The 27,927-nt window shown below is 45.0% G+C and overlaps 2 protein-coding genes across 5 annotated transcripts in view; one reads left to right on the forward strand and one right to left on the reverse strand.

The window, feature by feature from the left end:
* The first annotated feature begins 899 nt into the window (after window positions 1-899).
* Window positions 900-15,328, forward strand: rnf32 (ring finger protein 32). 4 transcript variants are annotated; one of them, XM_042067296.1, is made up of 8 exons: window positions 900-954; window positions 1,665-1,920; window positions 2,236-2,378; window positions 5,126-5,158; window positions 6,506-6,630; window positions 6,908-7,016; window positions 10,809-10,976; window positions 14,940-15,328. In XM_042067296.1, exons 1-8 carry the CDS (start codon window positions 946-948, stop codon window positions 15,177-15,179), a joined length of 1,083 nt encoding a protein of 360 aa, XP_041923230.1. In that variant the 5' UTR covers window positions 900-945; the 3' UTR covers window positions 15,180-15,328. The 4 variants fall into 4 exon arrangements, with proteins under 4 accessions (XP_041923230.1, XP_041923232.1, XP_041923229.1 ...); XM_042067298.1 differs by having other exon boundaries at window positions 954-984; XM_042067295.1 differs by lacking the exon at window positions 900-954 and adding an exon at window positions 997-1,128.
* A 2,135-nt stretch (window positions 15,329-17,463) lies between these two features.
* The window catches only part of lmbr1 (limb development membrane protein 1), a 49,585-nt gene continuing 39,121 nt past the window's right edge, over window positions 17,464-27,927 (reverse strand). The window contains exons 13-15 of the mRNA XM_042068889.1: window positions 27,005-27,071; window positions 21,033-21,194; window positions 17,464-20,098 (exon numbers count right to left, since the gene is read on the reverse strand). Of these exons, the coding sequence (XP_041924823.1) occupies window positions 20,010-20,098; window positions 21,033-21,194; window positions 27,005-27,071 (318 nt within the window). The 3' untranslated portion in view covers window positions 17,464-20,009. The remainder of the gene's footprint in view (window positions 20,099-21,032; window positions 21,195-27,004; window positions 27,072-27,927) is intronic.

The raw sequence follows: 27,927 nt of genomic DNA on the forward strand, positions 1-27,927 counted from the left end.
AGAGGGAGAAGGAGAGAGGGTGTCTCTTTCCTGCGTGAGCGTGACCTGGGTGAGATACCTGAGCTCACAGGGAAAGTATGAGCCGCTGTGCTTTGTTGGCTCAGCGACAGCTAGCTGCGATGTTTCACCTTTGTGGAGACGGCCCTTTTAAGGTTGTGTGCGGAAACCATTCACTGACCCTCCCCTGGGAAAAGGTTAAATTTGGATGTTTTTACGGCATGACTGTCGATTCTGTTGTCTAAGGTAAACATGTAGACACAGAGGCAGGCGGTTGTGTGGAAACTGATGCTCGTCATGGCAATGACATCTATGGTTTAGTAGCCTCTTGCAGAGCTCAGAAGAGGAACTTGACTACCATTTACTTGAAGGTCTGATGAACACATCAGCTATATCTAATATGTAGGCCTAGGCCTATGTGCTCTGCCTATCATAGCCACAGGGAACATATCAAAGCCCAGGAGAAAAAGTTAAGAAGATGTTGGTGGCATGTTTTAGACTACACTTTAGGCCTACTGTCAGTATAGGCCTAATATCTTACACATTTTAAGTATTTTTAAGCCTCAATATCATAGTTGACAAATTAAATTAAATAAATAGGCTATCCAATGTTTTGCATGAATTATCCTAATAAATATTTAAATGACCATGCTTTGGGTGTCTTACACATGCTTAGGCCTAGAAAATGTGCCTGTCTAGTAAAAACGTCTCGGCTAAATCACATAATTTTCTGTTATGATCTGGTCTAATGTTATGCTGGTTTGAATAAAATTAGGAGGAAGTGCATTTGTGACTAAGAATTGCAATCCCTCTTTATTGTGTCTCTCTATCGTTATTCTCACCAGTCCAGTGTGATCCTCAGTGCGCTGAGCTGGAAGTGTTGAGCAAAGACTTGATTAACTCCGTCTCTAAGCAACCATCCAAACAGCGGAACTTCCTCTAGTGACAATGCGGAAGGTTTGGGGTTTTCTTTTACATGCACCTTTTGTAGGTTCACGCACGAATATGAAAATACTAAGCTACTACACACAGTCTAAGTTATCTTAGCGAACTCGTGTTTATTCTAATAGTTCACACTCGGTTGTCTTGGTTGTAAACTGAAACTGTTTTCTGTCCATGTCTTTAAACATGGTGCGTTATCAAAGAGCGTGAACAGGTTAATACATGTGTCTGATTGTCAGAGAACAATACTATCAGCTGATTACTAACATACTCTGTTTTATCTTGCAATAACTCTCCGTTTTTGAACTGTTGAAGTGTCAAATGCCTAGGGATACACAGCTGCTTCTCCAAAACATTGTATCGACACATAACATGTAGTGTCATATTGCAGCTTAAGTACGCTCTTATGACTCAGATGAAGCATTCATCTCGACTTCAATGCATTGTGGTTACAACTTAAAAATAGACTAATTCCTCGTTCGCCCACTCTGTTATTCTCTGTGATTGTTTATAAACATTTATACAGAGATTGCGTGCATCATTTTATTGCATCATTTGGCAAGCCATGAGACAGTGCCTAATCTACAATGATGTTTAATGCTGACATATCACATAAAAAAGGAAGATGATGACTGATTATCAAGTGTGAATAGATATAATGTTGTGAAGTTTGTGAATAGGCCTAGCTTTTTGTTCAATTGTTACACCCACTTTCTTTCTTACAGTGTTGCAACTCCAAGTCAGAAAATGGAAAAATGGCCATCACAGCTGTCGCTCTTCAAGACCACATATCAAGATCCTTGCTCCGCAGGCTGTCACTGAGTGACCCAGTGAGAGACAGACTGCGAGTGAAAGGCCCAGGCCAGAGACCCTGTCAGAGAAACAGGCACGAGAACAGCAAACCACAACACTCATTGTCACAGAGGTCACTGGATGGGAGGGAGTACGTGTTGGACCCAGCACCACCACCTCTAACGCTGGGTATTCTTTCTCAGTCTATGCATAGTTCAAAATAAGAGTGTAGGAATGTCTTTCATAATAAATGCTTAGGCCTATTTACTTAGAACAAATCTACAAGCTGGATGAGAGTTTTAATAGAGAGTTTTGACTCAGTTTATTGAACTAGCTCTGCAAATGAACTTGATATTTTGCTGCACACCTAGGCCTACTGAGAATCCCAGGTAAATGCATCACTGATCACTTGTTTTTAGCCTATATTACTGCAGTTCCTTTGTATTTTGTGTTGTTGTTCGTAGTGTTTTGGTCTGAAGGTCACAGGCATGTGTCTGTCTGTAGCCCAGAAGCTGGGTCTGGTGGAGACTCCTCGGAGGAGGCTGTCAGAGGCGGAGTGGGAGCAGGTGAAGTCCCGCTCCGTCCAGGAGGGGGACAACACACAGCCCTGTGTCATCTGCAAGGAAGAGTTCTGCCTGCAGCCACAGGTACACACACCTGCCGCATCCCTTAATCCTGACCATCACTCGATCTTATTCTGCCATAAGCATGCACGCACTGTAGACTAAGTATTCAATGTTGACTATAGTGTCAGGAAGGAACGAACTAAAGGAGGAACCTTTAGAGCAGTGTTTCTCAAAGTGTGGTCCGGGGACCACTGGTGGTCCGCAAGCTATCTCAAGTGTCCGTGAGCAGACGGTAAAATATAATGTAGATGAGTTGTTTCCAACCTGTATGTAATTCAAACAGTTCTGCAACACTTCCTATGTAAGCTACGCCAGTTAAAATCATATGAATCCTCCTGATACAATAAGCAAGGTGCAAAGACAATGAGCAAGGTGGTTTAGTGAGTAGGCCTATTGTGTAATATACTGTTTGTTATCTACTCTTTTAGCTAGGTGGTCCGTGAGGTTTTTTTTATTGGTTAGGTGGTCCTTGATCTGAAAAAGTTTGAGAAACACTGCTTTAGAGGTTGCAGTGAGGCCCAAGAGTGAGGCCCAAGTGTGGGTGACTTAAAGATGCAATTATGTGGGTTGGGATATTCCAATAAAGAGGATGGAAGAGTGGTAAACCTAGTTATTTTTGCTAAGGTGCTTGGCAAGTGAAATATGATTTACCAGGTAGACTGCCAGACCAACCTTTTGATAAAAAAAATGACTGGAATAGTTTTGATAGTGAATCATTTATTGTGTTGTTGGCGACACGCCTGCTCTTCCACAAACTAAAGACATCACCATTGTGGAAATGCTGCATATAATGCAATGTTGTCAAGTCCACGAGTGTTGTGAAGCTGTCCAAAAATGTGTGAGATGCGTCCTGCCACTGTTATCTTTTGGTAGCAACACTCCCAAGCATTATTATATTGATCCTTTTCCTACATTTTCTTCAAACACATGCTAGTGAAAAGGTAAAAAAAGAACAACTGTGAAATGGAAATGGTCCTCCTGTACCTGCACAAATATTAATTTATCAGTCTCTCCTGTGTGTGTGTGAGTGTGTGTGTGTGTGTGTGGGTGTGTGTGTGTGTGTGTGTGTGTGACCATGTGTGATGTGTGTATGTGTGTGTTTGGGCCTTAACCCTTGGTTAATGGCGTGCTTGCTCTGCTTGTGTTTGGTGTGGTTTCTCTGAGAGTTATGCACTGTAACCGTTAAGGTATGTTGCCATGACTCAATGGCAGTTGTATTCTCCAAGCGTACACAGAGATTTTTTTTGAAAGACACCTCTTCTGAACACTCCCACCCACAACCCCCTTCAGCACCCCCCCCAACCTGCCCCCCCCCCCCCCTCATGCCCAAACCCAGTGCCCCCACCCTTAGTTCCTGTATGCTCTAATCTGTGTGGACAACTGTACAAATTTACCCATACTGCCTTGTAACTCAACTGTGACGTGATGATGTAGCAATCAGTGGGTTAGTGTGAGGGGGTCATTCACTGGTTTACACCTTTCTGATCCCCTTTTAAGATGCCAATCTCCACAAGAATGCAGTGGAGAAAGGGCTGCTCACACAAAGCACAGTTGCCATAGATGCATGTGTAAATATTAGTTTGAGAGAGGGGGGCGTTTGTGAGGAAAAGGGAAAAAAATGTTAATTAGAACTTCAGGCAAAACAGCGGACAGTAACAGAAGACAAGAGGCAAAGCTGCATTTATTTACATCAAACACTATGCACTAGCGATGTTTCGTTGTGTGTGTCTGCACATAATTAGCATGTGAAAGGAGAGCCGTTGGATGTGTATTGAGATGTGCAGGTTTCTTGTAGGTGCACTGAGGGCCTGCTCCACAGACAGGCCACACATTCTTTCTGCGTAGTCTGGTGGTGGTGGTGGTGGATTTGTGTCTTTCCTTCATGAAACCTGGCTGTTTTTTTTTCTCTCCTTCAATCATGTTGTGGTGTGGAACTCTCTTTGTGTGCCTACTGAGTGGTGTGTGTGTGTGTGTGTGTGTGTGTGTGTGTGTGTGTGTGTGTGGTAGGGCCTGTGCAGTCTAATGGCTTTTGGAGCTGTCGGGTATAGATTGAGCTCCATGGGGTGCCTCCTCCCTTTTTTGATGGAGGCCAAAAACAATGAGAAATCAATGCAGCAACACACACACACACACACACACACACACACACACACACACACACACACACACACACTGTCCCACCAAAGTGCCAACTTTATGAACACACACACATACAGAACTCGCAAATTGTGCACTCACAAACACACACAGCTCACAGCTAGCTCTGCTTTCCATTCTCCAACAACAAAAAATCCACACACTGACATTCAGAGTAAGTAAACACATATCCATATCCACATCCGCAATACACATATCCACATCCACACCTGTTCCCGTACCCACCCACCCACCCACCCACACACACACACACACACACCCACACACTCTGTCTCTCACTCACACACATCTCACAGGACTAGACAAAAAACACTTAGAGGAATAGTGAAAACCAATCTGTCCTTCTGGGTGCCCCTGGGGCTGTGCTCATGCCAGGAGCATTTAGAGGCTACAAGCCAGCTCATTGATCGCTGCGCCACGTGTTTAGGGAAGTACCAGGCCAAACAAAGAATTAGGATTCTGCTGCTGCTGGAGTCAGTTGAACGTGTTTACACCAACGGAGTGTTTCAAGTTCAAATTGATGATTACACACGTTTGCTGATACTGTAGATGCTTGCATATCAGTTTATTGTAATAGATGTTAAATTGATGTCTGTTCTGTCTTTGGGCAGGTGCTGCTGTCTTGTACTCATGTATTTCACAAGGTATGTTGAAACATTTTTATTTATCAATACATCATTTGATTCTCCACAGATTACTTAAAGGTAAACTATGCAGTATTGGCAATTTCCTTACTGTTTTTTTTTCAGTTTTTGCTTATTTTTCGCTTGCTCTGTCATGACGAATAGCTGAGAAACTCCATCGCTACCTTTTTCTAGCCGGTGCCTGGCGTGTATGTGTATTTGAATGCAGTAAAGCAATTCGTTACACTCGTTATACTTCCTGACACTGAGGCCGTCGGCCCGCCGGCCCACAGTTGCAAGGGTGGTTTTTCCGCTCACAGGCGCTAGGGGGAAGCGAGACGGCCACCATTCAACCCGAAAAAAGTCATATAACCATTCCAATGACTCTGAAGCTGGTAAATGAAGGTAAATTAAACTAAACAACTTGCATATTAAGCTAAAAAACCAGCATAGTGTGCCTTTAAATTAGGTATGCAATCTTTAACTTAATAACAAAGATGGAGGAGGAACACATTCAATCTTTTTGGCACAGGTAGGGTAGAAATACAAGGCATTGTTTTCAAAAAGATCGTAATATTTTCCTCTATCCTATGTGTAGTCACAAGTCATACTTTATTGTCTATTGCAAAAGTTGCTAAATTGTAACTATACAGTTATTCAAACACTTATTATCAATATGTAACACCATATTACTTATTGGCTCCTACTGTATATAACTCTAACAAAGCACCAGTGTGTTGGTAGTAATCATTATTATTCAATATGTAATTCTCCATTAAACGGTTTAATTATCCCATCACAAGGGCTATATAATACATCTTGTGACCAGAAATGTGTGTGACAAAGCATATCTACTAGTGGCTAAGCAGCTTGACCATGGGGGTTTTATAATTGTGCTTATAAAACACTACACAGATAGTGTACTATATGATTGGCTTCAGGTAAAAGCAGGTGGTTATAGGGACACAAGTAACAGAAGATCATATCTAGATAGATAGATAGATCCCGGGATCAATAAAGTATCTATCTATCTATCGATCTATCTATCTATCTATCGATCTATCTATCTATCTATCTATCTATCTATCTATCTATCTATCTAGATATGATCTTCTGTTACTTGTGTCTATCTGAAACAATTCATCCAAGTGTTGTGGGTCAGCTTGTGTGCTGGTCCTAAGGGGCAATAGTTTCAGTAGTATGCTAGGGTTGTGAATGCACTAGCCCATCCTGAAGACAACATCAAACCCATATGGTCATAGACACTAGCTTGTTAGCGCGTCCTTCTGACTGCATCACCTTCAACGTGGGCAGGTCTGCTAGTGTGAGTGTCTGAATGCCGGTCTAACCCCCAGGCTGTCCCCACAGGCCTGTCTTAAAGCTTTCGAACGCTACTCAGGCAAGAAATGCTGTCCGATGTGCAGGAGGGAGCAGTATGAGACACGGGTGATCCACGAGGGAGCCCGCATCTACAGGGAGAAGTGTGTCATCAGGTAGGGACACTCGGAGATGGACGATGGGAGAACGTCTCCCTGACATTTCTTTCATAGCTTTTATGTGTCAACACTGTGATATGCATCATTTAACACTTGTAAACATAACGGATGAGTAAGATTAGTTCTGGTGAAGTTGTACAATTGCAAAATGATAAAATGCTGTATCCATAAGAGACAGAATGTGATGTCAGAATGACACCATGGGTGAAGAGAGGGACTGTAAAAGAAGGGTAGGTGTAAAATATATCTCTTCTTCTGTTACTCTGCTCCCAAGAATACAGGCATGGTGGAGGGGCTGTGTAGCTCGGAGATGGTATCGAAACGTCCGGCGATCTGTCCCACCAAAAGACAAGCGGCTGAGACAGAGGTTCTTTGAGACCAAGGTAAAGAAAATTTTACAGGCAGCCATAGAGTTTATACTTTAGCCTAGTAGATGGAATGATAACTCATCATGAACTAGGAGGGCACGTGGAGGCCATAGACTCAGGACATATTCACTCAGTCGCCCTGTTGGTCAGATCTACTCCAAAACGTAATGGGTGCATCCTTGGAGCATGTTACTCCTTTGCACTAATGTAAAGTGTAATGAAAATCAGGCAGATGGCTTTTGAGTTATCCATCTCACATACAGACAAACAGACAAACAAACCGCACTTAAAACATATAATCTCCTTGGCGGAGGTAATAACCAGGGCTGAAGTGGAGTCAGTCAATCAAACCTATGGTGCCCCTGAGCTTAATCGAACACACACATCACAATGAGCCTTTATGCATGCGGCGGGTCGGCTGATCAGCTGCCTGCATTCCCAAAGCCCGCGCTCCCGCTGCGAAAGAGGCTCAGGCTTTCTCCCCGCCTGATCCTGCCAGACGTGGACATTCCTGACGCATTCAGCCGCGGGACACCACGCTGACGTTGACTGACGCGGGCAAACAAGAGCAGGTCCCTGCGCAGGGTCTGAAGGTTCAGGCTGTGGCCGGGGTGTCACTGGGGGCAGGAGAGGCGGCTGGGGGGGTGGGGTTGGGGAATGGGATGGGACAGGAAGGAGGGGGCTCAAGACTGGGGAGGGTGCTGGTAGGGGTCCTAGGTGGGGGGGAGGGGGGGTAAGTCGAGAGCCGGGCCGATTGAAGCAGCTGAGGAGGTCTTTGATGGCGTGTGAATTATACACTGTTTGTAAACTCATTAGGGAGAGTGTGTGTTTCGGTCAAACACGCTGGACATTCCTCGGGGCCAGACACAAAAGCGGGTCCAGCGCCGGAGTGTTTACCTGCCAGGCCCAGGCTCCAAATGATTTGAGTTTTTGTAAATGATGAGGGCTAGGCATAACAGGGCCCGCACTCTCATTTTTCATGCCTCCCTCCCTCGGCCACTGGGTGTTGGTGTTTTTTAATCAGTAGAACACACACACCAGCTGTGTGAAAGGTTTTGTGGTCAGCCGAGAGAGCCAGGGAAATGCACATAGAAAGGGGGTCCAGTCGTTTGTTTTGGGCATGCCAGAGTGGAATGACCCCAGATGTGACAATGTGACACATTCCTTCACTTTCCATTTCCCTCAGAAAAAATGTTTTGGTATCAGCAATCATCCACTACCATACGCTTTCAGACATAATTTTCTTTTGCTCCATTTCTGATATTCCTGGCAACAAATTTAATATGATCGGTGCTTTTTTTTTTATTTAAAATAAAAGTCCTGAGTAGATCTTCTGTGTAGATTAAACACATACAGATTTATTTGCTGAAACTGAGCCCACCTCATGGCAGGCAGCCTTGTATTGAGGGCATTAGGTGACAGCAGCCAGTCCCACGGTGCAGCAGCAGCAGCAGCGGCAGTAGCAGCAGGCAGCCAGAGTAACAGGCAGCCAGGCAGGGCTGAAGGGGCCGCTGGCCTCTGCCCCCCCCCGCCCACACACACACACCCCACCCGGCCCAGCAGGGAAAGGGAAGATTGCCATCTAGTGAGCTCCACCTGTCCCTCAGACGTCTGTGAGGTGCCACTGGGATGGCCAAGACCTGCCAGGTTGGGCTCAGGACTTTTTAGGGGAGATGATTTCTTCTTCTCTAAGAAGAGAATTTGTATGCTGGGACTGGGAAGCAGTGCAAAATGAATTTAGACACATTACAATGTCATTAGATACATAAATATATAATATGCACCAGCCAGTATGATTCCTGTGTTGTTTAATTAGGGAGCAGTATAAAGTTAAATATTGGTATTTAGCATGGACTCACAACAGCTGGTTTGGGAATCAGACCCAAGCCAACTGTTTATCAGAAGGTGGTGTTATCACTGCTCCACCATATCCGCATAACTATATAAATATTTAGTATAAAGATATTTATTTCTGCATATATCTCATGAGTTGTGTCGTTTTCAAGGGCAATAATGAAAAGAGTAGAAAGCTCAATTTGCTTCCTTATGTCTGGAGTTAGGTGGGTTACATTATGTATTCATAATGTTCATGTCCAGTGTCCATGTCCTCTGTATTCATTTTGCCCAGTAGACAGAGACAATGTGAGAGACACCATTAGCTTCAAATGAGATTGATGTGAGGTGACATTACCTTTGTCTTGAGTAAATGTATGGATACAGTATGATTGTGTGTGTGTGTGCGTGCGTGCGTGAGTGTGTGTGTGTTTGTGTGTGTGTGTGTGTGCGTGTGTGTATGAGTGTGTGTGTGTGTGTGTGTGTGTGTGTGTGAGTGTGTGTGTGTGTGAGTGTTTGTGTGTTTGTGCTGTATATGTGTATGTGTGTTTGTGCTGTATATGTGTAAGTGAGTATATGCGCGTATGTAATTTGTTGCCCCTGAACCTCCAGGCGAGTGAGTGTGCGTGAGCCGCGTTGCGTGCCCCTCAGCTGCCCTTGAGTGGGGGGACGGGGGACCTGTCTGGCGTGTGGAGTGTGGAGCGGGGAGCGTGCTGATGGATGGGGTAAAAGACACGAGCGCCGCCGTCAATCTGCCGGCCTCTTAATCAGCCTGAGTGCCTCGGCACGGGACGGGGGGACGGGCTCACCCCTGTCATCTCCTGCCCCACCCCAAATCAGATGATGAGGAGCAGTGTCCTAACCTCACCCCCCCAAAACACACACACATATATATATACAGTATACATACCCCCTCTCTCTCTGTATGGACATATACATGCAGTATGTGTCTCTTTCACACACACACACACACACACACACACACACACACACACACACACACACACACACATGCTTGCAAATGCACATACATACCCACATACGCACACCCTCACACTCACACGCAAACTGTCAAAGCGATCTTATCCCTGCCAATGTCTATAAAGCTGACTTACAGCAATACATAAACCGTCAGCCCCACATTTATACGAGCCAATTAACACTGTCCTTATACATGGTGACCGGCGTTGACTACTGTCCTGTCCACACATGACACTGGAAATGATGTGCGTGTATGTCAGTGTGTCAATGTTCTACGTTTTGAAGGGGAAGGGCAAGATGAATAACATTTGCAGTCATTTGATATTTTGCTAGCTTAAGGTTTAACTGTTTTTTACATAGATACCGGCAGTTCAGTCTTAACATGTGAGTAGAGAAAGAGAGAGAGAGAGAGAGAGAGAGTGATTAGATTAATGAGAAGAGAGGAAGCACACGTCTGACAAAAGGCCTCCCCAGATACCCCATCAGCGATCCCCTTTTCACTTCTGCTTTGTGTCGGCTTTGTTGTCGGTCAACACATTAGGCAGGGAAACTGATGAGATAAAGACTCTCACCTGCCCCCCCCCACCCCCCTACCCCCCACCCCACCCCACCCCCTGCCTGTGTGGAGGCAAAGTTCACCAGGGCCCTTGTGTTGTTTGTCCTCACCAACAAGGCCTGCCTGTAAGCCCTGTCGGTCTGAATGGTTAACGGCTGTTTAATTAGCGATAAAAACATGGCTATAAATGGCCCGTGATGTCAAAGGAACAACAATAAGGACCTGCTACAGACAGTTTTTATTTGTGTGACTGTGTGTGTGTGTCTGTGTGTGTGTGTGTGTGTGTGTGTGTTTTCGCTGTAAAGTGTCCAACCTAAAATGTTCCCTGTGTACCTAAGCCGGTTCCAACCCTGTAGTCTGGCTCCTTGCGTCTGCTCACAGCTGAGAAAAACAATTCCTGTTCTCGTGACACATGCTTTTTTTTTTTACGCTTGCAGCTCCAGGAGATGAGTGACAGTCTGGTGCAGGCCTGCCACACGGACACAGAGGCCTTCCTGATCGACATCGAGCATTCAGTGGCCCAGAGCCGCCTTATCTTCAGGCAGCTGGAGACAAAGTGCGCTCCCGGTGCCCAGGCCCTGGACTGGGAGCTGGTCAAGGAGCAGGTAGGACTCGACACCTCCTGGGGCTGATGGGGCAGCCGCACCAGGCACGTAACTGAAGTGTCTGTGGCAACAATTAGCTTCCACTATTATCAATGGAACTGGCTACACCAGACCCAGTGTAGCCCGGGCCTGATAGAGGAGAACGAGTGAATGGAAAAACGTTGAAGAGAACAGAACAGAATAGAACAGTCATTGCACACGCACACACAAACACTTCGGCAAAATGCACTCTATCAAAGACCATCTCGTCAATGCCTAATCCCACTTCGATTCACCATATAGCTGTGCCATTCAACTTTCAACGTGCCAACACTTGCAAACGGACAAAGAAAAAAGAAAAGCTCAAACGCACAGATGTTCCGTCGGAATATCAAAAAAGAAAGAAAGAAAAAAGAGAAAGGCATGGCTGTGATGTGATGGCCCGCCCTCTCTCCCAGACGGGGTTGAATGAGTGGCCATAATCCGCGGTGTTTACAAAAAAACACCAGCAGCTCCCGTGGTGCACGCTAGATCTTTCATCGGCCGCAAAAAGCAGTGAAAAGAGAGGTGATATTTGCCGTGCTAGAAAAGGGCCTTATTGTTGCGCGTCCTGGGAGCCTTTTTGCGCCAGCCAACGGCATCTCGTTCACAAAATGCGTGTGTGTGTGTGTGTGTGTGTGTGTGAGTGTTGAGTTGGGGGGTTGAGGAGGGGAGAGGTAAAAGAGGTCAAAGGCAGGGCAGGAGTTGCTCAACCTCCACCTGTGTGTTGTGTGTTGTGGGCGTGAGAGAGAGAGAGAGAGAGAGAGAGAGAGTGAACCTCACAGGTTGTTTTATCGCAGGGTCCGATCATCAACGCTCACACCAAGGCAAACACAGGAAGCCGTGCCAAGCTCATTATCAGACGTTTATGAAGCGCTCTAAAACCCCCCAAGCCTGTCTGTCCCACGAGTGAAAGCAGGCGGTCGTTCGTTTAATGATTAGCCTTGTGCCAGTGGTAAACCACCTTCTCACACACACATAGTCGCTTTCCTGCCATAAATATGGTAAAGCATAAATCCTCTCTTATCCAACCAGTCTGACATGCTGATCAGGGTCCCACTGTACATGTTGTCGCTGAGGAAGTTAAGCAGAACAGTAAAACGATGGAAAAAAAGGATAGAAACAACAGTAGGAAGTCAACCTACTTTTCCCTTGTCACGTGGCAGGTCTGCACACTGGTGCTTTTCAGCGCCATAAAGCGCCTTTTATGAAATTAAATGAAAGATCAAAACAACAAACAGTGTGTGTGTCAGCTGCAGTTACAATCAGCTATCAGTCTTGACCACTACTGACCACATTATCATCAGGGATGGGCAAAAATACTGTAATAATGTACTTTCAAATAAAATATCAAATATCCTAATTTTAAGTGTATTAAAATAAACTAGAAAAATACAGTAGCCATGCCATGTATCAAAATAAAATACTGTATTTGTGTATATTGAAAATACTAAAAATACTCTTTAAAGGGAGCATGGAATCACTTAAAGCTTCCATATCTGTCTATTTAATCTATTTTTTCATCACTACACTGACTCTGTTGATAAAGTGGGTAGTGTTTAAGAGCAACAGCTTTTCTGCGCCTACCAGACATGCCTTAAATCTGCAAACAGTCAACAGATCAACTATGCTGACCTGCCTGTAACATCTCATAGCTTACTGTATCAGAAATGTACTCAACAAGTCACAACTGAACTTGTCAAGTGGTACAAACTAACCACCGTACCTACTGACAGCCACAGAAAGCAACCCAATGCAGTTCTATTACCTTAAAATAACGGCTTCAAACTCATTGTATGGACCCTTTCAAGAGAGTTCCATTATCAGCATCATAGTTGTCCCCACAAGACTTCCTTTTTAACATTCTATGTTATCTTAATGCAGAGGAAGTAGATTGGGGCCCAAATAGAACGTTCAAGCATTGTTTTTGTTTACCTTGTTGAAAGGGTCTATAGTACATTGACATGTAATACAGACAATAAGGTCTCTGACATTAATAATAATAAATGATTTTATTTAAAGGCTCCTTTCTTGACACTCAAGGACACCATGCAGGCATACATAAAACATTTAAAAAGCAGAAAATAATGATAAAAGATATAAATAAAACAACAGAAAAAAGGCAGCACAATTGTCATCAGATGGAATAGGCAGTTTTAAACAGATGTGTTTTGAAATGGGGGAATGAATCAATGTTTCTGAGTTGTGATTTGAAATGGGGGAATGAATCAATGTTTCTGAGTTGTGATTTGAAATGGGGGAATGAATCAATGTTTCTGAGATGGGGTGGAAATGAATCCCAGAGACGGGGAGGAGGGGACAGACAGGTGTGAATGCTCTGCTCCTCATGGTGGTGAGACAGGTGTGAATGCTCTGCTCCTCATGGAGGTGAGACGGGGAGGAGGGGACAGACAGGTGTGAATGCTCTGCTCCTCATGGTGGTGAGACAGGTGTGAATGCTCTGCTCCTCATGGAGGTGAGACAGGTGTGAATGCTCTGCTCCTCATGGAGGTGAGACGGGGAGGAGGGGACAGACAGGTGTGAATGCTCTGCTCCTCATGGAGGTGAGACAGGTGTGAATGCTCTGCTCCTCATGGAGGTGAGACAGGTGTGAATGCTCTGCTTCTCATGGTGGTGAGACGGGGAGGAGGGGACAGACAGGTGTGAATGCTCTACTCCTCATGGAGGTGAGACGGGCGGAGGGGACAGACAGGTGTGAATGCTCTGCTCCTCATGGAGGTGAGACAGGTGTGAATGCTCTGCTCCTCATGGAGGTGAGACAGGTGTGAATGCTCTGCTTCTCATGGTGGTGAGACGGGGAGGAGGGGACAGACAGGTGTGAATGCTCTGCTCCTCATGGAGGTGAGACAGGTGTGAATGCTCTGCTCCTCATGGAGGTGAGACGGGGAGGAGGGGACAGACAGGTGTGAATGCTCTGCTCCTCATGGAGGTGAGACAGGTGTGAATGCTCTGCTCCTCATGGAGGTGAGACAGGTGTGAATGCTCTGCTTCTCATGGTGGTGAGACGGGGAGGAGGGGACAGACAGGTGTGAATGCTCTACTCCTCATGGAGGTGAGACGGGCGGAGGGGACAGACAGGTGTGATGGAAGAAGAGGATTGGAGAGAGCGGGAGGGAGTGGGAACATGGAGGAGGTCAGACAAATATGGGGGGGGGGGGGGGTTGGATACGGAACTGAACCGGGAGTCAGTGGAACTGTTGGAGTGATGTGGTGGATGGAGGGGGTTTGAGTTATGATGCGGGCAGGCAGCTGAATGCCCATAATGATATTCCGAAGCTGCTGAAGTAAGATCATTAGTTTTTTAGTTGGTTTTAAACTAATTGGGTACTTTGTAAGCGCTAAATGGGGTTATAATGACACCAATAACATATAGATGTGGCAACCTTTTGAGCAATGTTGCAGGGGAACCATATAATGGTTTGCATGTGTTCCACTGATTAAAGCTCTCAAGAAACTGATGCTTAAATATTGTCAGAAAAATGAATGGTTAAATATTCTCAAGAAACTGATGGATAAAGTTCTCAAGAAACTTGAGGTTGGTCAGAGAGAGGGGGTGTAAGTACGCAAGTAAATGTTTATTTTGTTAACTCAAATTAAAGCAAACAAAAACAAGATGCTGGACTGAGCGGTTTAAAAAAAATTCACTAAAAATTGGTTTTACCAAACATATTTGGCAACTACAAAAACACACACCTATAAAGTATTTTGATACAAAATACGAAGCCATTTTCTTCAACCCAATAAAATACAAATTACAAAATACTATGTTGTATTTGAAATACGTATTTTAAATACGTTTCATAAACACTGCCCATCCCTGACATTACCATCATCATCATCATCATTTTCACAGTCATGCATCCAAGTTCCCAAGTTCCAATCCAACCAGGCTTTCTCTGCTCCTCTCCTCCTCTTCCTCCCTAGGCTGTCCAGAGAGAGATGCAGGACTGTCCCATCTGCCTGACCCCACTGTGTCCCCCCTGCTCTGGGCCTGACGGGCACAGGCCTGGCCCCAGGCGGGGCAGGGTAACCCGGCATGTGCTCCTCCTGTCCTGCTCACACCTCTTCCACCAGCCCTGCCTGGAGGCCTTCGAGCTCTTCTGCCCCGAGACGCGTCCCACATGCCCCCTCTGCAGGGCCGCCTACAGCAAGCGGGTCCTGTGAGTGGCCAGCCACGCCAGTCCGGTGCCTGGCCGCCACACTGCCCAGTGTCTTCTGCTGTCAATTTCATTTAGGTTTGTTGCATATTTACCAGCAGTTTGCTGCATTGCATTCCTGTGCTGCCTTTGGTAAAGAGAAATGTGTTCTTTGTACACTGTGTCAGTTTGCTGAAATGTGACATGACTTAGAGGTATGTTACAGGAAATAAGCTCCAGTCCATTTGAAGTGCGCACACACACACACACACACACTCAAGCATGGATTTAAACTTGCTGGGCATGTATCCCAGACTTATTTACCGTGTAACTGTTTTATTGCAGTGGAACTTGCGGCCTTTCCCGGGCGCGCGTGAGAGAAGGGAGGGGTGGGGGCAGGGCAGGGATGGGCTACTGACAGGCCCTCAGCAGGCAGTGCAGACAGCAGGTGGGGTTGTGGTTGGGGCTAATTGCCTGATCCTCCGCCTGCCGGGCTGATTACCCCAGCTTGGCAGGGAACACAACGCAGAACAGCGGCGCAGAACGCAGACAGGGACTTTCTCTACCATCACACCTTCAGCCTTTGATGATGAACTGAGTAGGATGGGCGTGGGTGTGGGGACGTGGTGGTGGGCTTTGTTTTTCATGCCACTATGAAGAGTTTCCCGCTAAGCATTATTATGGCAACGGGGGTGTTTTTATTTTATGACGTCAACTGTCGTTCTCGGGCCAACAAGGCTTACACTGCGTGGAAAAAATGGAAACCAAGGTTTTCCTCAAATTGCAAAACTTTAATGTAAAGTGGTAAAATTGTAAATGCAGATGTCATCATTTTTATTTTACAACACTTACAACAAAGACAAAACACAACAGAGAAATGAACATCTTTGCAAATATAAAGTACATTCACATATGTCGCAAAACAAACAAATAAAACATGCATAGACATGACAGATAGCCACTTAGTGTGGAATTTGCACCTCTAATGATCAGAAACTACTGTAAGGCAGCGCAGAGGCATCACTCTAACCAGACCTTGGCTTAGCCACCAAACGTCACCAGGCTTTAATGGTGTTTAGCTGCAGAATTGCCGGATGAATGTGTTGATCAAAGGATACCTTATCTTTCCTCAACATCAAACGGGCAACCCTCAAACCTCCAAATTAATCAGTCTGGACGATCCCCACAACTTGTATTATTATTTTATCTATATTGTTAAAAGCTATGTAGACTTTCTGAATCATTAGCAGTTAGCATGGAGTGAGTGCTTGCAAAGGTGAAGGAAGCACACACAAGCATCTCCACTACTAAAATACTGAATATACAGTGTGAGGAGGGCTTAGTTATTTTGACATGAACAATTGCCGCTGCAGGTGTTGCTCATCGTTTGTTTCGTGTGCTGATGACGGGAGGGGAGATGGACCGTTGCAGAGAGGCAAAGAATGACCAAACAGAAACACACACACACACACACACACACCTTGGAGTGATCATGGCTTGGAGAATGATCTATCAGGCAGCTCTGCCAGGACAGAGCCACCCAGCTGGGGCAGTCACAGTATGTGTGGTTTCACCGCTCCCCTCCTGTCTTCAGCCGGCTAATAAAAAAGGATTGATTGGCTGCACTGTGCCATCTCTTGGTTTTAAGTCCTAATTACCAAGCCCCGACCAATTATTATACAAAAACACTCAAACACACACATACACATGTCTACACTTGTACTAATGGCCAATCAGAGTGTGTATCAAGGAGTTTGATGCCACTATGTGCAGTTAAAAAAACTACCTGAAGCAGTTCTACCGACCTCTAATTGGATTGAACATTAACAATAAACACCTTATTTTCTTTCCCCCTCCATTTTGTTTAAACATACGGCATCCACGTTGTGCAATAAGAGAGAAAAAAAGGGGGGGGGGGGGGGTTCAGCATTCTTTGTACATTTTATCTAATCAACACATTTAGTATCCAAGTTACATCACATACTGTACTACATCAACCATAAAATCCTCACAAAGACAGATCCATCTGTAAATTTGGCGCCGCATGTTAAATTCTTTGACTGAGGTCTTTCACTAAATGTCTTGTCCTTGAACACGGTATCATCACAGGTTTAAACAGTTTAGTTAGCCCCAGAGTTTTTCTTTAGAGCAGAGTAAAAGTATTGAATGACCATATGAGTTTCAATTAAAATACAATTTGACCCACAAATCAAATTTAGGATAACCAAATATCAGGCTTCTAACAAGAGAAACTGCAGGGAATGACATTTTAATAGTCTGCAGCCATTTTAGTTTTTTCCTTTTGCCTTTTCTTTCAAGTTTTATTATTATTATTTGGCGTGCCTTATAGTTATACTGCGTTTCATTTTCACAAGAGGGCTTCACAGTGAATTTGTTTTTTTTTGTAAAAAGTGCACAAACAGACAAACAGACACTGAAATGAAAAACAGACCTATCTGGAGTATACACTTATAAACGTAGACATCCACATACGCAAACACCTTCCAAGTGTTAAGGCATCAGAGGTGAAGTTTTCATGAAAAAGAGAAAACGCAGATTTTCACACAGCCAGAATAAGAGTCATCTAAATAATAAAAAAAAAAAACACACACACACACACACACACACACACACACAGGCTGTACAAAGGCTCAAAGACTCAAATGAGCTCAATACAAAAAGTGTGGCTTATATACACATAAATACAACATTTACAAGAAGATGAGATTTGACTTCAGGTAATCATTTCCAGCCAGGAGTGAAAAAAATTAATGATGATACTGTGAGTTATAGTGAACTATTCACATTGTGTATGAGCAAAAGTATACATAAACAAACAAAAGTATACATAAACAAACAAAAAAGAAGTTGTAAAACAGAAACAATACCAGTTTTCACATTAATTGTCTTCTGTGGGAATGTCTAGAAAGAGCATGAACTAACTTTGCTCTAGCATGAGGTACTAGCATAGCTTGACACCCAGCTTCCGGTTTCTCTTGACCATCATATGGATGACCACTATGACACACACACACAGCTCAAATGTGCAGAACAAACTGAAAAAAGTGTGCCTGAAAAAAAATAAAGAAAGAAAATACCACTGCAACCCCTAAACCTATGAGACTAATTTTATAGTCCGTAAACACGTCATCCCTTTATGCTGTGAAGCCCCATTGCTCTTAGTCCACACACGGCGTGACAGTGGAGTTTCAAGAGACCGTCTGTTATACACACACAAGTAGTGTAAACAAATACAATGCATTCCTACATTTCCTTCTTCCTCATTCATTGGCTGGGTGTGTGGAGCTGGCAGTGCTGTTTGGTGATCTGTGATCTGGCTCCAGTCTTACTGGCCAATAAGGTCAGGACAGACATCACCGACACCGACTGGCTCACAAGGTTATCTTGCCCGTCCCAATGTTGCAAGAGAAAACTGTTTCCTAACGATCAGAACACAGCAGGGCTAGCTCCCTTGCTAGGCCGTGTGCACAGTACCATATACAGTACAGTCCTACTCCAGCAAAGCCGGCATGTAAGGGTCAGGCTCACTGGGTAACGGCTTTGTAAATGCTTGCTGTGGTGACATTCAGTCAGTAACATTAACGTTAGATTAGCTCATTTTTGTCAGCTGGAGGACAACTGACCATTAACGAGTTAGTAAATTATTTTCAGCCAGTGGTCCATAACAGCAACAGGACCCCCAGGTGACTAGAAGGGGACTTCCATGTTAATGTGCAACACACCAACTGGTGTTCTCTGAGGTGTGAGGGTGTCCTAAGCAACTTCCGCTCAGATGGGAGCATGTACATTAAGATAAAAAAGGCTGGTTGGTAAGTAGAAAGCATCACACAGAAAAAAATGAATGAAAGCATTCCTGATGGCAATGTCATTTCAAAGCAAGCTTAAAAAGCACCCAAAAGCTAAACTACATTACGCCCTCGCCACTCCATGGAATAGTATTGAAATGGTTGTGCAGTTGGACAAGACTTCTAGAGACTACAACAGCCGTCACAAACCACCCTGGTTTGATGAGATGGGCTCACTGACATCACCTTGAACCTACATGTGTAAAATCTTTGTGAAAATGAGGGAATTCAGTGTAGTCTGTTTAGCCTGCAGAATGTAGATATCGTACAACTTCTAACAAGTACCCTTCTCCGAAAAGTATTTTTTTCCCCAACTCTACATATGAGTATTGATGAGTTGCATATGCACGAGCATGCCCACCCTCTGCACCCTGTGGGCAAAGGGTGAAGCAGGAGAGGAAAGCAGGAAACCACACAACAACAACAATAAGCTGGCACTGAAAATACTTCAGGATTTCAAACAAAGATAGAGAGACAAATGAAGGAAAGACAGAGAGAAAAGATAGAGGTCAAGCAAAGATGGTACAACTACCATATATCTGTGCAAAAAAAAATAAAAACATAAAATAAAAAAAAATAACAAAAGTAAACAAACATTAAATGGTGAGTCTGTCACAAAGGAAAGCCTGTGAAGTAAGTTTGTCTTCACAGAGCCTCGATTCCACTCATTCATCCAGTCCATCTTCTTCCGTGGAGAGAAGTGGAGTGTCATGAGACGTGGGGCACCAGTGTCCTATATGGATCCTCCATCCTTGGTGAACTGCTGTCCCAGGGTCCCTTTTCCTCCTGGTACGGACGGAGCCAAACTGAGCCGGCGCTCTGCTCTGCCTATCTCTCACCAGTCCTCCGCCATCCGTTCGGCTTCTCTCCATCACTGAGGCGCATTCCACTTCCAACAGGTATTTGGGTGTATTCATGTGAAAAGTCTCTAAGTCTGTAAAATGTAAAAGTGTGTGTGTGTGTGTGTGTGTGTGTGTGTGATGGTTGTCTCTTTAGAGAGTCTTCTGGTGGCCGTTGGCGTTGGACAGCTTGGCAGACTCGGGGTCGGTGGGGCTGTATGACAGGTTGAGTTTATCCAAGCCTGCGGAGTGGGAGATAAGGGAGGGAGGGAGAGAGAGAGAGGGGGGGGAGAGAGAGAGAGAGCTGATTTTAGCCGGTCAGCACCACAGACAGCAACAGTGTCGTGCCTGACATTTCTCAACACACACACACTCTCACTCAGACACATAAACAGAATGATTTCAAACACCATGGCCTGTCCTTTCTCCTCTTTCCCTCATCTTCTTCCCTCTGAGATGCTGTATTTACTGATGCCCTGCTCCATCTAAGCAACACACAAAAGCATGTACACACACACACACATACACACACACACACACACACCCCTGCCTCCCCATCACCAACTCTGCTGGGTGTTTGGGTCAGGCTGTAGCTCTTTTCCAGAGTCTGGTGTCAGAGGGAGATGTGACTCAGCCTCTCGCTCCCCTTCGCCTGCCAGCCAACACACGCCAACACACACACACACACACACAGGGTCTGACATGCTCACACACACATAAATGCACTTACACAAGCACACACATAAATGCTCGTGCAGACACTGTCTCACACACACACACAATTGCCAGGGTTAATTACTATTGCCCCTCAATGACCTGACAGGCTCACAGACAGACCGTGTGTGTGTAGAATGTTTGAGACTCTGTAGAGGACAGAGACTAAAAGAGATGCAGCTTCTGCATCTGCATACGAGAAATGCCAACTCAATCACAGAGTAAGGTGTGGCATTTAGATATCCATACAGAGTAAGGTGTGGCATTTAGACATCCACAAGAATAGGCTTGCGTTTATATGTGCATGCTTAAAAGAGCAACTGAAATAGCAAATGTTTTACTTTCTATATCTTCTATATTCTACCTGAAGTGGTCAGGAGCCTGGCACAGACAACTATTACAGCAGTGAGAGCGGTTTGGCTTAGAGCTTTCAGTTACTATGGCGATATCCTCAGATGGTACCTAAAGCTTTGAGCAGCTCCTCCCGGATGGCGGAGGTGAACTTGCGCACCAGGCACAGGGTCGTCACCACGGCGAACAACAGGTTGTAGGACAGGACGATGTAGAAGTTTCCCAGCCAGTTAAATCTCCCAAAATCGCCCAGCAGGTCGAAGCGGGTTATTCCTGTAGAGAAGGGGGAGAAGGAAGTGACCCAACAGTGACCATGGGGGGGGGGCGTGCTGCATCAAGAGACACAATCACACAAACAAGCACAGAAGACACACAGTAAATCGGACGGACAGCATCAAAGGCAGTCTAGATAGATAGATAGATAGATAGATACTTTATTGATCCCCAAGGGGAAATTCAAGAATTCAGTCTACTGGTGCTGGAGCTGACAAATTCTCTCCAAGCCGTAGGTCGTGTTCCCACAGCCATTTTATTTGTCCAATCTAGCACACGCAGAACGCTGTGCAAACAGACTCCCAGGCAGGCAGGGCCGATGTTTGGGTGCGAGTCACCCTGCCGACTCGTTCCGCTTTATCTCTTGGCACCTTTTGCGGCGGATTAGCGGCATCACCTCCACGGACAGCGATGAATGATGGATGGAGTGGCGTGGCCCAGCTAGCGTGCAACACCCGGAGAGCACACACACGCACAAGGCCCAAACAATGCCGATCAAAAACACACACACACACACACACACTTCAATGTGCGTGTACCACACCTCTCACTGTGCATTTCAAAGAGGCTCCAACCGTGGGATTAAAAAAATAAAAACATTAACTGTAAGGGATCTCTCTCTGACTCGCAAACAAGACAAAACACAAGAATACATTTTTTTCCATACACTGCAAAACACAAGGATATGTCTTATTCTACACATTTTCTCCTGTGCTTTTAAAAGCACGAGGCTAATTTACTGATTGGTTAAGAGCACAGGGTCAGTTACGGGCACACTATTCCACCAGGAGGATAAATGAATTGGGATTCTGCACCAAACCCACGGCACACCTCAGAAGTCGGGGGCACAGTAACAAGTATGACGTATTTGTTTTGTTGTTTGTTTGTTTTGTTTTTGAGCGTGGAGCTGCTTCCGTAACCATTGCCCGGCGATTAGATTAGCTGATCGATTCCCGTCCGGATAAAAGATGCCTCTGCAGCAGCTGTAAGCAGTTGGCACGCGAAGCAACAGGGGGCCTTTAGCAAAATTGCCTGAAAACAACAGAAAAGGGAGAGGGAGGGGGGTGAGAGAGAGAGAGAGGGAGGGAGGGAGGGAGAGAGAGAGAGAGAGGGAGGAGTGTAAGGAGAAAGAAGAGAAGAGGGCTGAAGGCGATGGTGAGATCACCTGGAAGGACAAGCCAGTTCAATGGGTTTCTGATGTAGAATGTTTGGATCGCAATGTCAACTTTCCTTCCCTGCTTTCTTTCACTTTTGGCACCGAGGCAAAAGGTTTGGGCATTTTAAACAGTGCTTTTAGAGAGATAGATATTAAAGAGAGGGAAGGAAGGAAGGAGGGAGGGAGAAAGGGATAGAGGGAGAGGGAGAGCTCCCTCCTTTACAGACAGAATGAGGAGCTGGGAGGTGAGGTAATCAGCCCATCATAATGCTTACAGGAAAAAATGCTGCACAGCAGACATAGGGAGAGTAAAGAGAAGGAGAGAGAGAGAGAGTGAAGATAGAGAAGGAGAGAGAGAAGGAGAGAGAGAAGGAGAGAGAGTGAAGAGAGTGAGTGAAGAGAGAGAGAAGGAGAGAGAGAGTGAAGAGAGAGAGAGAAGAGAGAGAGAGGAGTTCTGTCCAGCAGCAGATCGATACTGTTTGTGGGCTGCTGTCAGTGGACAGCACTGGTGTGAGGAGGACCTGCTCTTTGTCTTAATGTCTGCCGTCTACTCTGTCAACCAGACAGAGAGAGATGATCCACCAGCCGGACACACACACACACACACACACACACACACACACACACACAAAGCTATTGCCGACGCATGGCATAACCACCCTCCATCTCACACTGTCATTCAGGCAGAGATATGAGGACGCAATTAGATCTCATTTGCCGCTGTTATAAGTCATGTGTTTCATGTACAAGGCAGTGAGTGTGTGTGTGTGTGTCTGCGTGTGTGTGCTCGTGAGCATTTGTCTCCTGTTCTTCCCCCGCTGTAGAACTCCTGCAGTCCTGCACTGTGCATTTTAGGACACTGCAGATAAAAAAGTTGCATCAAACTTTCTCCCCAGGGGATTCTGAACAGAAGCGAGGGGGAGAGTCAGGAGGAGAATGTGTGTGTGTGTGTGTGTGTGTGCCTTTGTGTAAGTCTCACGTCTATATCCTCCATTAGACATTGCTGCATACTGAAATAGCCCCAGTCTGGCAGTGATGTGCCAACGTTCTATAACCCCCACAGCCTTTACGTCAAATCTGTTGACAGAATCCTGTAGTCTACATCACTACTCTACTCCTCTGTCATATGGCCAAGGTTTTTTTTTTTTTTTTTTCGTTTTGGGAGGACCTTGAATAAAAATGGGAGCTAATCGGAAGCTACCAAAGGATAGCGATCCAACCTTCCTACTCCTTGATCCAAGGCCGTAGCCATGGAATCAACATTAATGTCTAATGATACTGTTTTTCTAATTTTCGTGTCATTCTATATTATAGCATTGAGGGTTGAAAAAACTACATAACTATAATTATAAACACATAAATCTGTGGAATGGAATCCAGATATTGTGGGCAAAGTAGCAAATATTCAAAAACTTGATTGTGCAACATCTGCATGCTTTCTGGGTTTGCCTTTGTGTGGCTATATCACCATGATTCCATGTGATTGTGATGCCAATTGGGCAGGGATAGAAGGTTGCATGGGGTTAATAAAGGAGCAAAAACTGACTTATTTAGCTAAATAGTGTCAAAGTATAGTATAGGGTGCAATTGTTTTGGTTTGAATATTGTGTATTTTATCACATACGATAGAAAGTGATACGGCCTTGTATACAATGTATTCTAGTTAACAATAGTTTGTCATAGCTTGTACGGTAGTTAAGCACTACCCTAGTTGAACTTGAAATAAGCACTGATCAAATGCTACAGCACAGGAAGGGCAGACAGAGAGGCCGGTGCGTCATTTCTCAGACAATCTCTACAATCTCTACAATCTGTATTGTGCAAGTCAAGTCAGTGTTTTCCTGGGAATTCTCTGTAATGAAGTTTCTTTACTTAACTGAGATCATCTCATCTCTGCACTTCCAGTCTCCGCCAGATATTTAAGCATTTAGCATACCATTTTCCAGTTTGTTGTAAGTGATTATTTTGCACATCAGTGAGTGATACTACTGTAGCCTAGCAATTTATGTCTTGATATTGGGGGTTCATAGACGTTAGTCTAGGGTGCAATTGTTTTGGTTTGAATATTGTGTATTTGATCACATACAATACAAAGTGATACGGCCTTGTATATAATGTATTCTAGTTAACAATAGTTTGTCATAGCTTGTACGGTAGTTAAGCACTAAGCATATTGGGGGTTCATAGACATTAGTGGCGTGCACCATCAAGAAGCCTCAATTTACTCCACCATAGGCTGCTACAGTGCGGTATGCCTGTCAACAATATTATCACAAAAACTATGGGTACAATTTTCACAAAACTTGGTGGAAAGGTGTAGCACAGGCTCAGGGAAACCTATGAATTTTTGAAACAGATCCGATTCAAAGGGAACTTCAAAGTATTTTCTATATAGTAGCCTATTTTTTCGCAATGATAGCGTAAGTGAAACCTGGTGGAGAGACGTCCACTCTCCGATTGCCCTTTTAGTTTAAATGATGAATTTGTGCGTAGTACTGGCGTCATTCATTTTTTTTAACATGTCTTACAACACAAATAATGCATTCATAGTCTAGTGAAGTCAGAAACAAGCTTGTCTAGGCCTCATAGGTTGTGGTTGGAGGTTGCGGACTGGCCTACCCCCACTGCTAAGAAGAAAAAAAACACGAGACCTTGCATTAAACACAAAATCAAAACTAAATGAGGCAATTGCTCCATGCTTTAACACTAGCTTCACTCGTTACGTTACGTTACGTTTATATAGCGCTTCACAGGGAACTAAACTCCTCACTCCAGTGGAGCGCACTGATAGTGGCGAGATGGGAACCGTTTGCAGTCCTGGTTGCACAGGCTGCTTTGCTCACCACGCTCATATTGAGAACCAAGAGAGAATGCCTGACAAAGCACTACTGTGTCTACCCATCTACAGCCATTTTCCGAGAGCATTTTAATGTTGGTGATGGTGTTCTGCTTGATTTTATGCTAAATGAAATCTGTCAAGGAAAGGCTTGAGGCAATCCCTTTTTTTTGCTGAAATTCCTCTGTTGTGACATGTTCAATCTTTGAGCAAAAAGGTTGAGTTGCAAAAAAAAAAAAAAAAGGTACAGTTTACCTTTCCCATCACACTTTCAACACACAGCCCCCCCTCTCCTCACCCCCACTTCTACCTCTCCACAGCCCCCCCTCTCCTCACCCCCACTTCTACCTCTCCACAGGCCTCCTCTCTCTTTCTTTCTGCTCTCTCCTCCACTCTTTCTCAATTGGTTCCATGCATCTATTCTTTCTTGCATTCAATGCCACAAAGCAGAACCTGTTGATATTTTGTAAAGCTTGGAATGAGTCACTGTACTCAACCACACACACACACACACACACACCACGGTGTTATTTGAACAGCTGTGTCTGTGCTAGGTGTGTTTATTACTGGCATTGCAGTCACACTGGCCTTCCATTCTTCTCCCAAATCTCTATGGCAAAGAGAAGAGGAATTTCACTCGTTAACCTTAAGGGGGAGGGGGGGGCAGGGGGAGCAGAATTCCCATGGTCAGTGGTCATCTCTCAGAGACCCCCCTCACCACTTCTATGGTACCCACTCTCTCAGACTATCTCCCTTTCACACACATGCACACACGCACACGCGCACACACACACACACACACCAAAGAGATGAGCTCCCTTCATCCAAAATGACAACTGAAAGATAAACCCAGCGTGTGGATGTGTGTTTAACACGCACACATACACACCCCACACACACATACACCCCCCCCACACACACACACACACGCACACACAAAGAATGACTCACTTCCACTGTAGCAAACCTGTATTTTAAAGTCAACCGAGCATGTTATCCAGCTAACCACCCACTTTGATTTGACAAGAGCATTAGCACGAATGCGTAGACACACGCACACCAGCACGGCAGCGCACCACTCCGCAACACTGACTCCCCAAACCCACGGCGATGGGAGACGACAGCGATGAAGGCACCTTATGTAAATCACATGTCCAGCCAAAAGATTTCCCTCCACGATAAACCAATGGAACAGACGGAGGAGAAAGGACATGGTTACTGTGGATGGCTGAGCGCCAGCTACCGCCGGCAGAACTGAAGCTGGAGCAGGCGGACCACAACGGGAGCCAAACCAACTCCCCAAAACGGCACAACTAAAACTGAGAGGCTGAATCGGGCCTGTGCCTTAATGGGCTTCTGCGAAAAAACGACAAGAAAAGAAAAGGCCTGGCCCGACAACTCTTTTTACAGAAAGTCAAAAGTCTACAAAAGCCTTGAGTCCTGTGTGAGTCATGTCCTAATCCTCTTCCTTCTCCAACTCTCTCCCTCCTCACTGATGTCCTGTGCGAGTGGTGTCCTAATCCTCTTCCTTCTCCAACTCTCTCCCTCCTCACTGATGTCCTGTGCGAGTGGTGTCCTAATCCTCTTCCTTCTCCAACTCTCTCCCTCCTCACTGATGTCCAGTGTTTCACCACAGGCATACAAGTGATCAGTCAAAAGAACTGCATTAGGACTAAGCATTTTCCTTAAGGAGGAGTGAACTAAGTAAACCCTCAACCATAACTATGAAAATAGGGCACCCTACTAATAGCCTAGATGAAGCAAGAGAGACACTACTCTACTCGCTGCTGCCAGGTTTCACAGGGTAGGGTCACTTACCCAGGGTTCTGGACATCACAGGGAGTGCAGAGCTCAAGACCAGGATGGACACACAGCAGCCGATGATCTGCAGGAGAGAGGAGTAAGACTCACATGATCACTCATCATTACTGGCCACTCACGATCAGAGGTTACTTGGGGTCAAACAAAGATTCTTTCACTGCTATACACAGGGTTGACCTACTAGGTTGAGTTTTGCTGAGCATGTGGCTGTGTAGTGGTAGATCGAGGGTTAACTACAACTATTTAGATTTCGCTTTTAGATGATATGTTCCCTGTAGCTGGAGCTGCCTAAGTTTGATTTATTGATAACACTACAAAAACCTCCAGACTGGTTCAAGGCACCAGTGATTCATTCGTTTGCCTGAACTGGAATAGCATAGAGTAGGTAAACATGGCCTATGGTACCTGCTGCTTGAAAACAAAGTCATTTGCTTATTTCTTTAAACACAATCAATCATAACTATGAATTGAGAAAGGCGAGACCGCAGAGTGTGCGCACTTGCATGTTTGCTTGCACCACACACACACACACACACACAAAACTTAACAGTGCACGTGGATTGTAGAGATTGTGCAATTAGTGCTCCTGAAGTTGCTCATTACTAGGTTCTTTCATAGCATTGTCACAGCCAGACCAGGCCAACTCATTAACAACTGAATGCAGGCCTCCAATGGACACTCTCTCTTTCTCTCTCTCTCACACACACACACACACGCACACACACACAAGAGTGAAGGAGGTAACACACACACACACACACACACACACACATGCACGCACACAAACACACACACACACACACACACACACACACACATGCACGCACACAAACACACACACACACACACACACACACACACACACACACACACACACATTCTTTTTATCAGTCACTTTCCCTTTTTCTCTCAACAAATAA

The sequence above is a fragment of the Alosa sapidissima genome, chromosome 17 (assembly GCF_018492685.1).
Source record: "Alosa sapidissima isolate fAloSap1 chromosome 17, fAloSap1.pri, whole genome shotgun sequence".
NCBI classification, from domain to species: domain Eukaryota; kingdom Metazoa; phylum Chordata; class Actinopteri; order Clupeiformes; family Clupeidae; genus Alosa; species Alosa sapidissima.

Bases quoted from the DNA above. Each gene is read 5' to 3' on its own strand.
- rnf32 (XM_042067295.1), top strand. The intron at 2,379-5,125 runs GTACACACACCT...GTCTTTGGGCAG, and splicing joins AGTTCTGCCTGCAGCCACAG to GTGCTGCTGTCTTGTACTCA. The intron at 7,017-10,808 runs GTAAAGAAAATT...TTACGCTTGCAG, and splicing joins AGAGGTTCTTTGAGACCAAG to CTCCAGGAGATGAGTGACAG.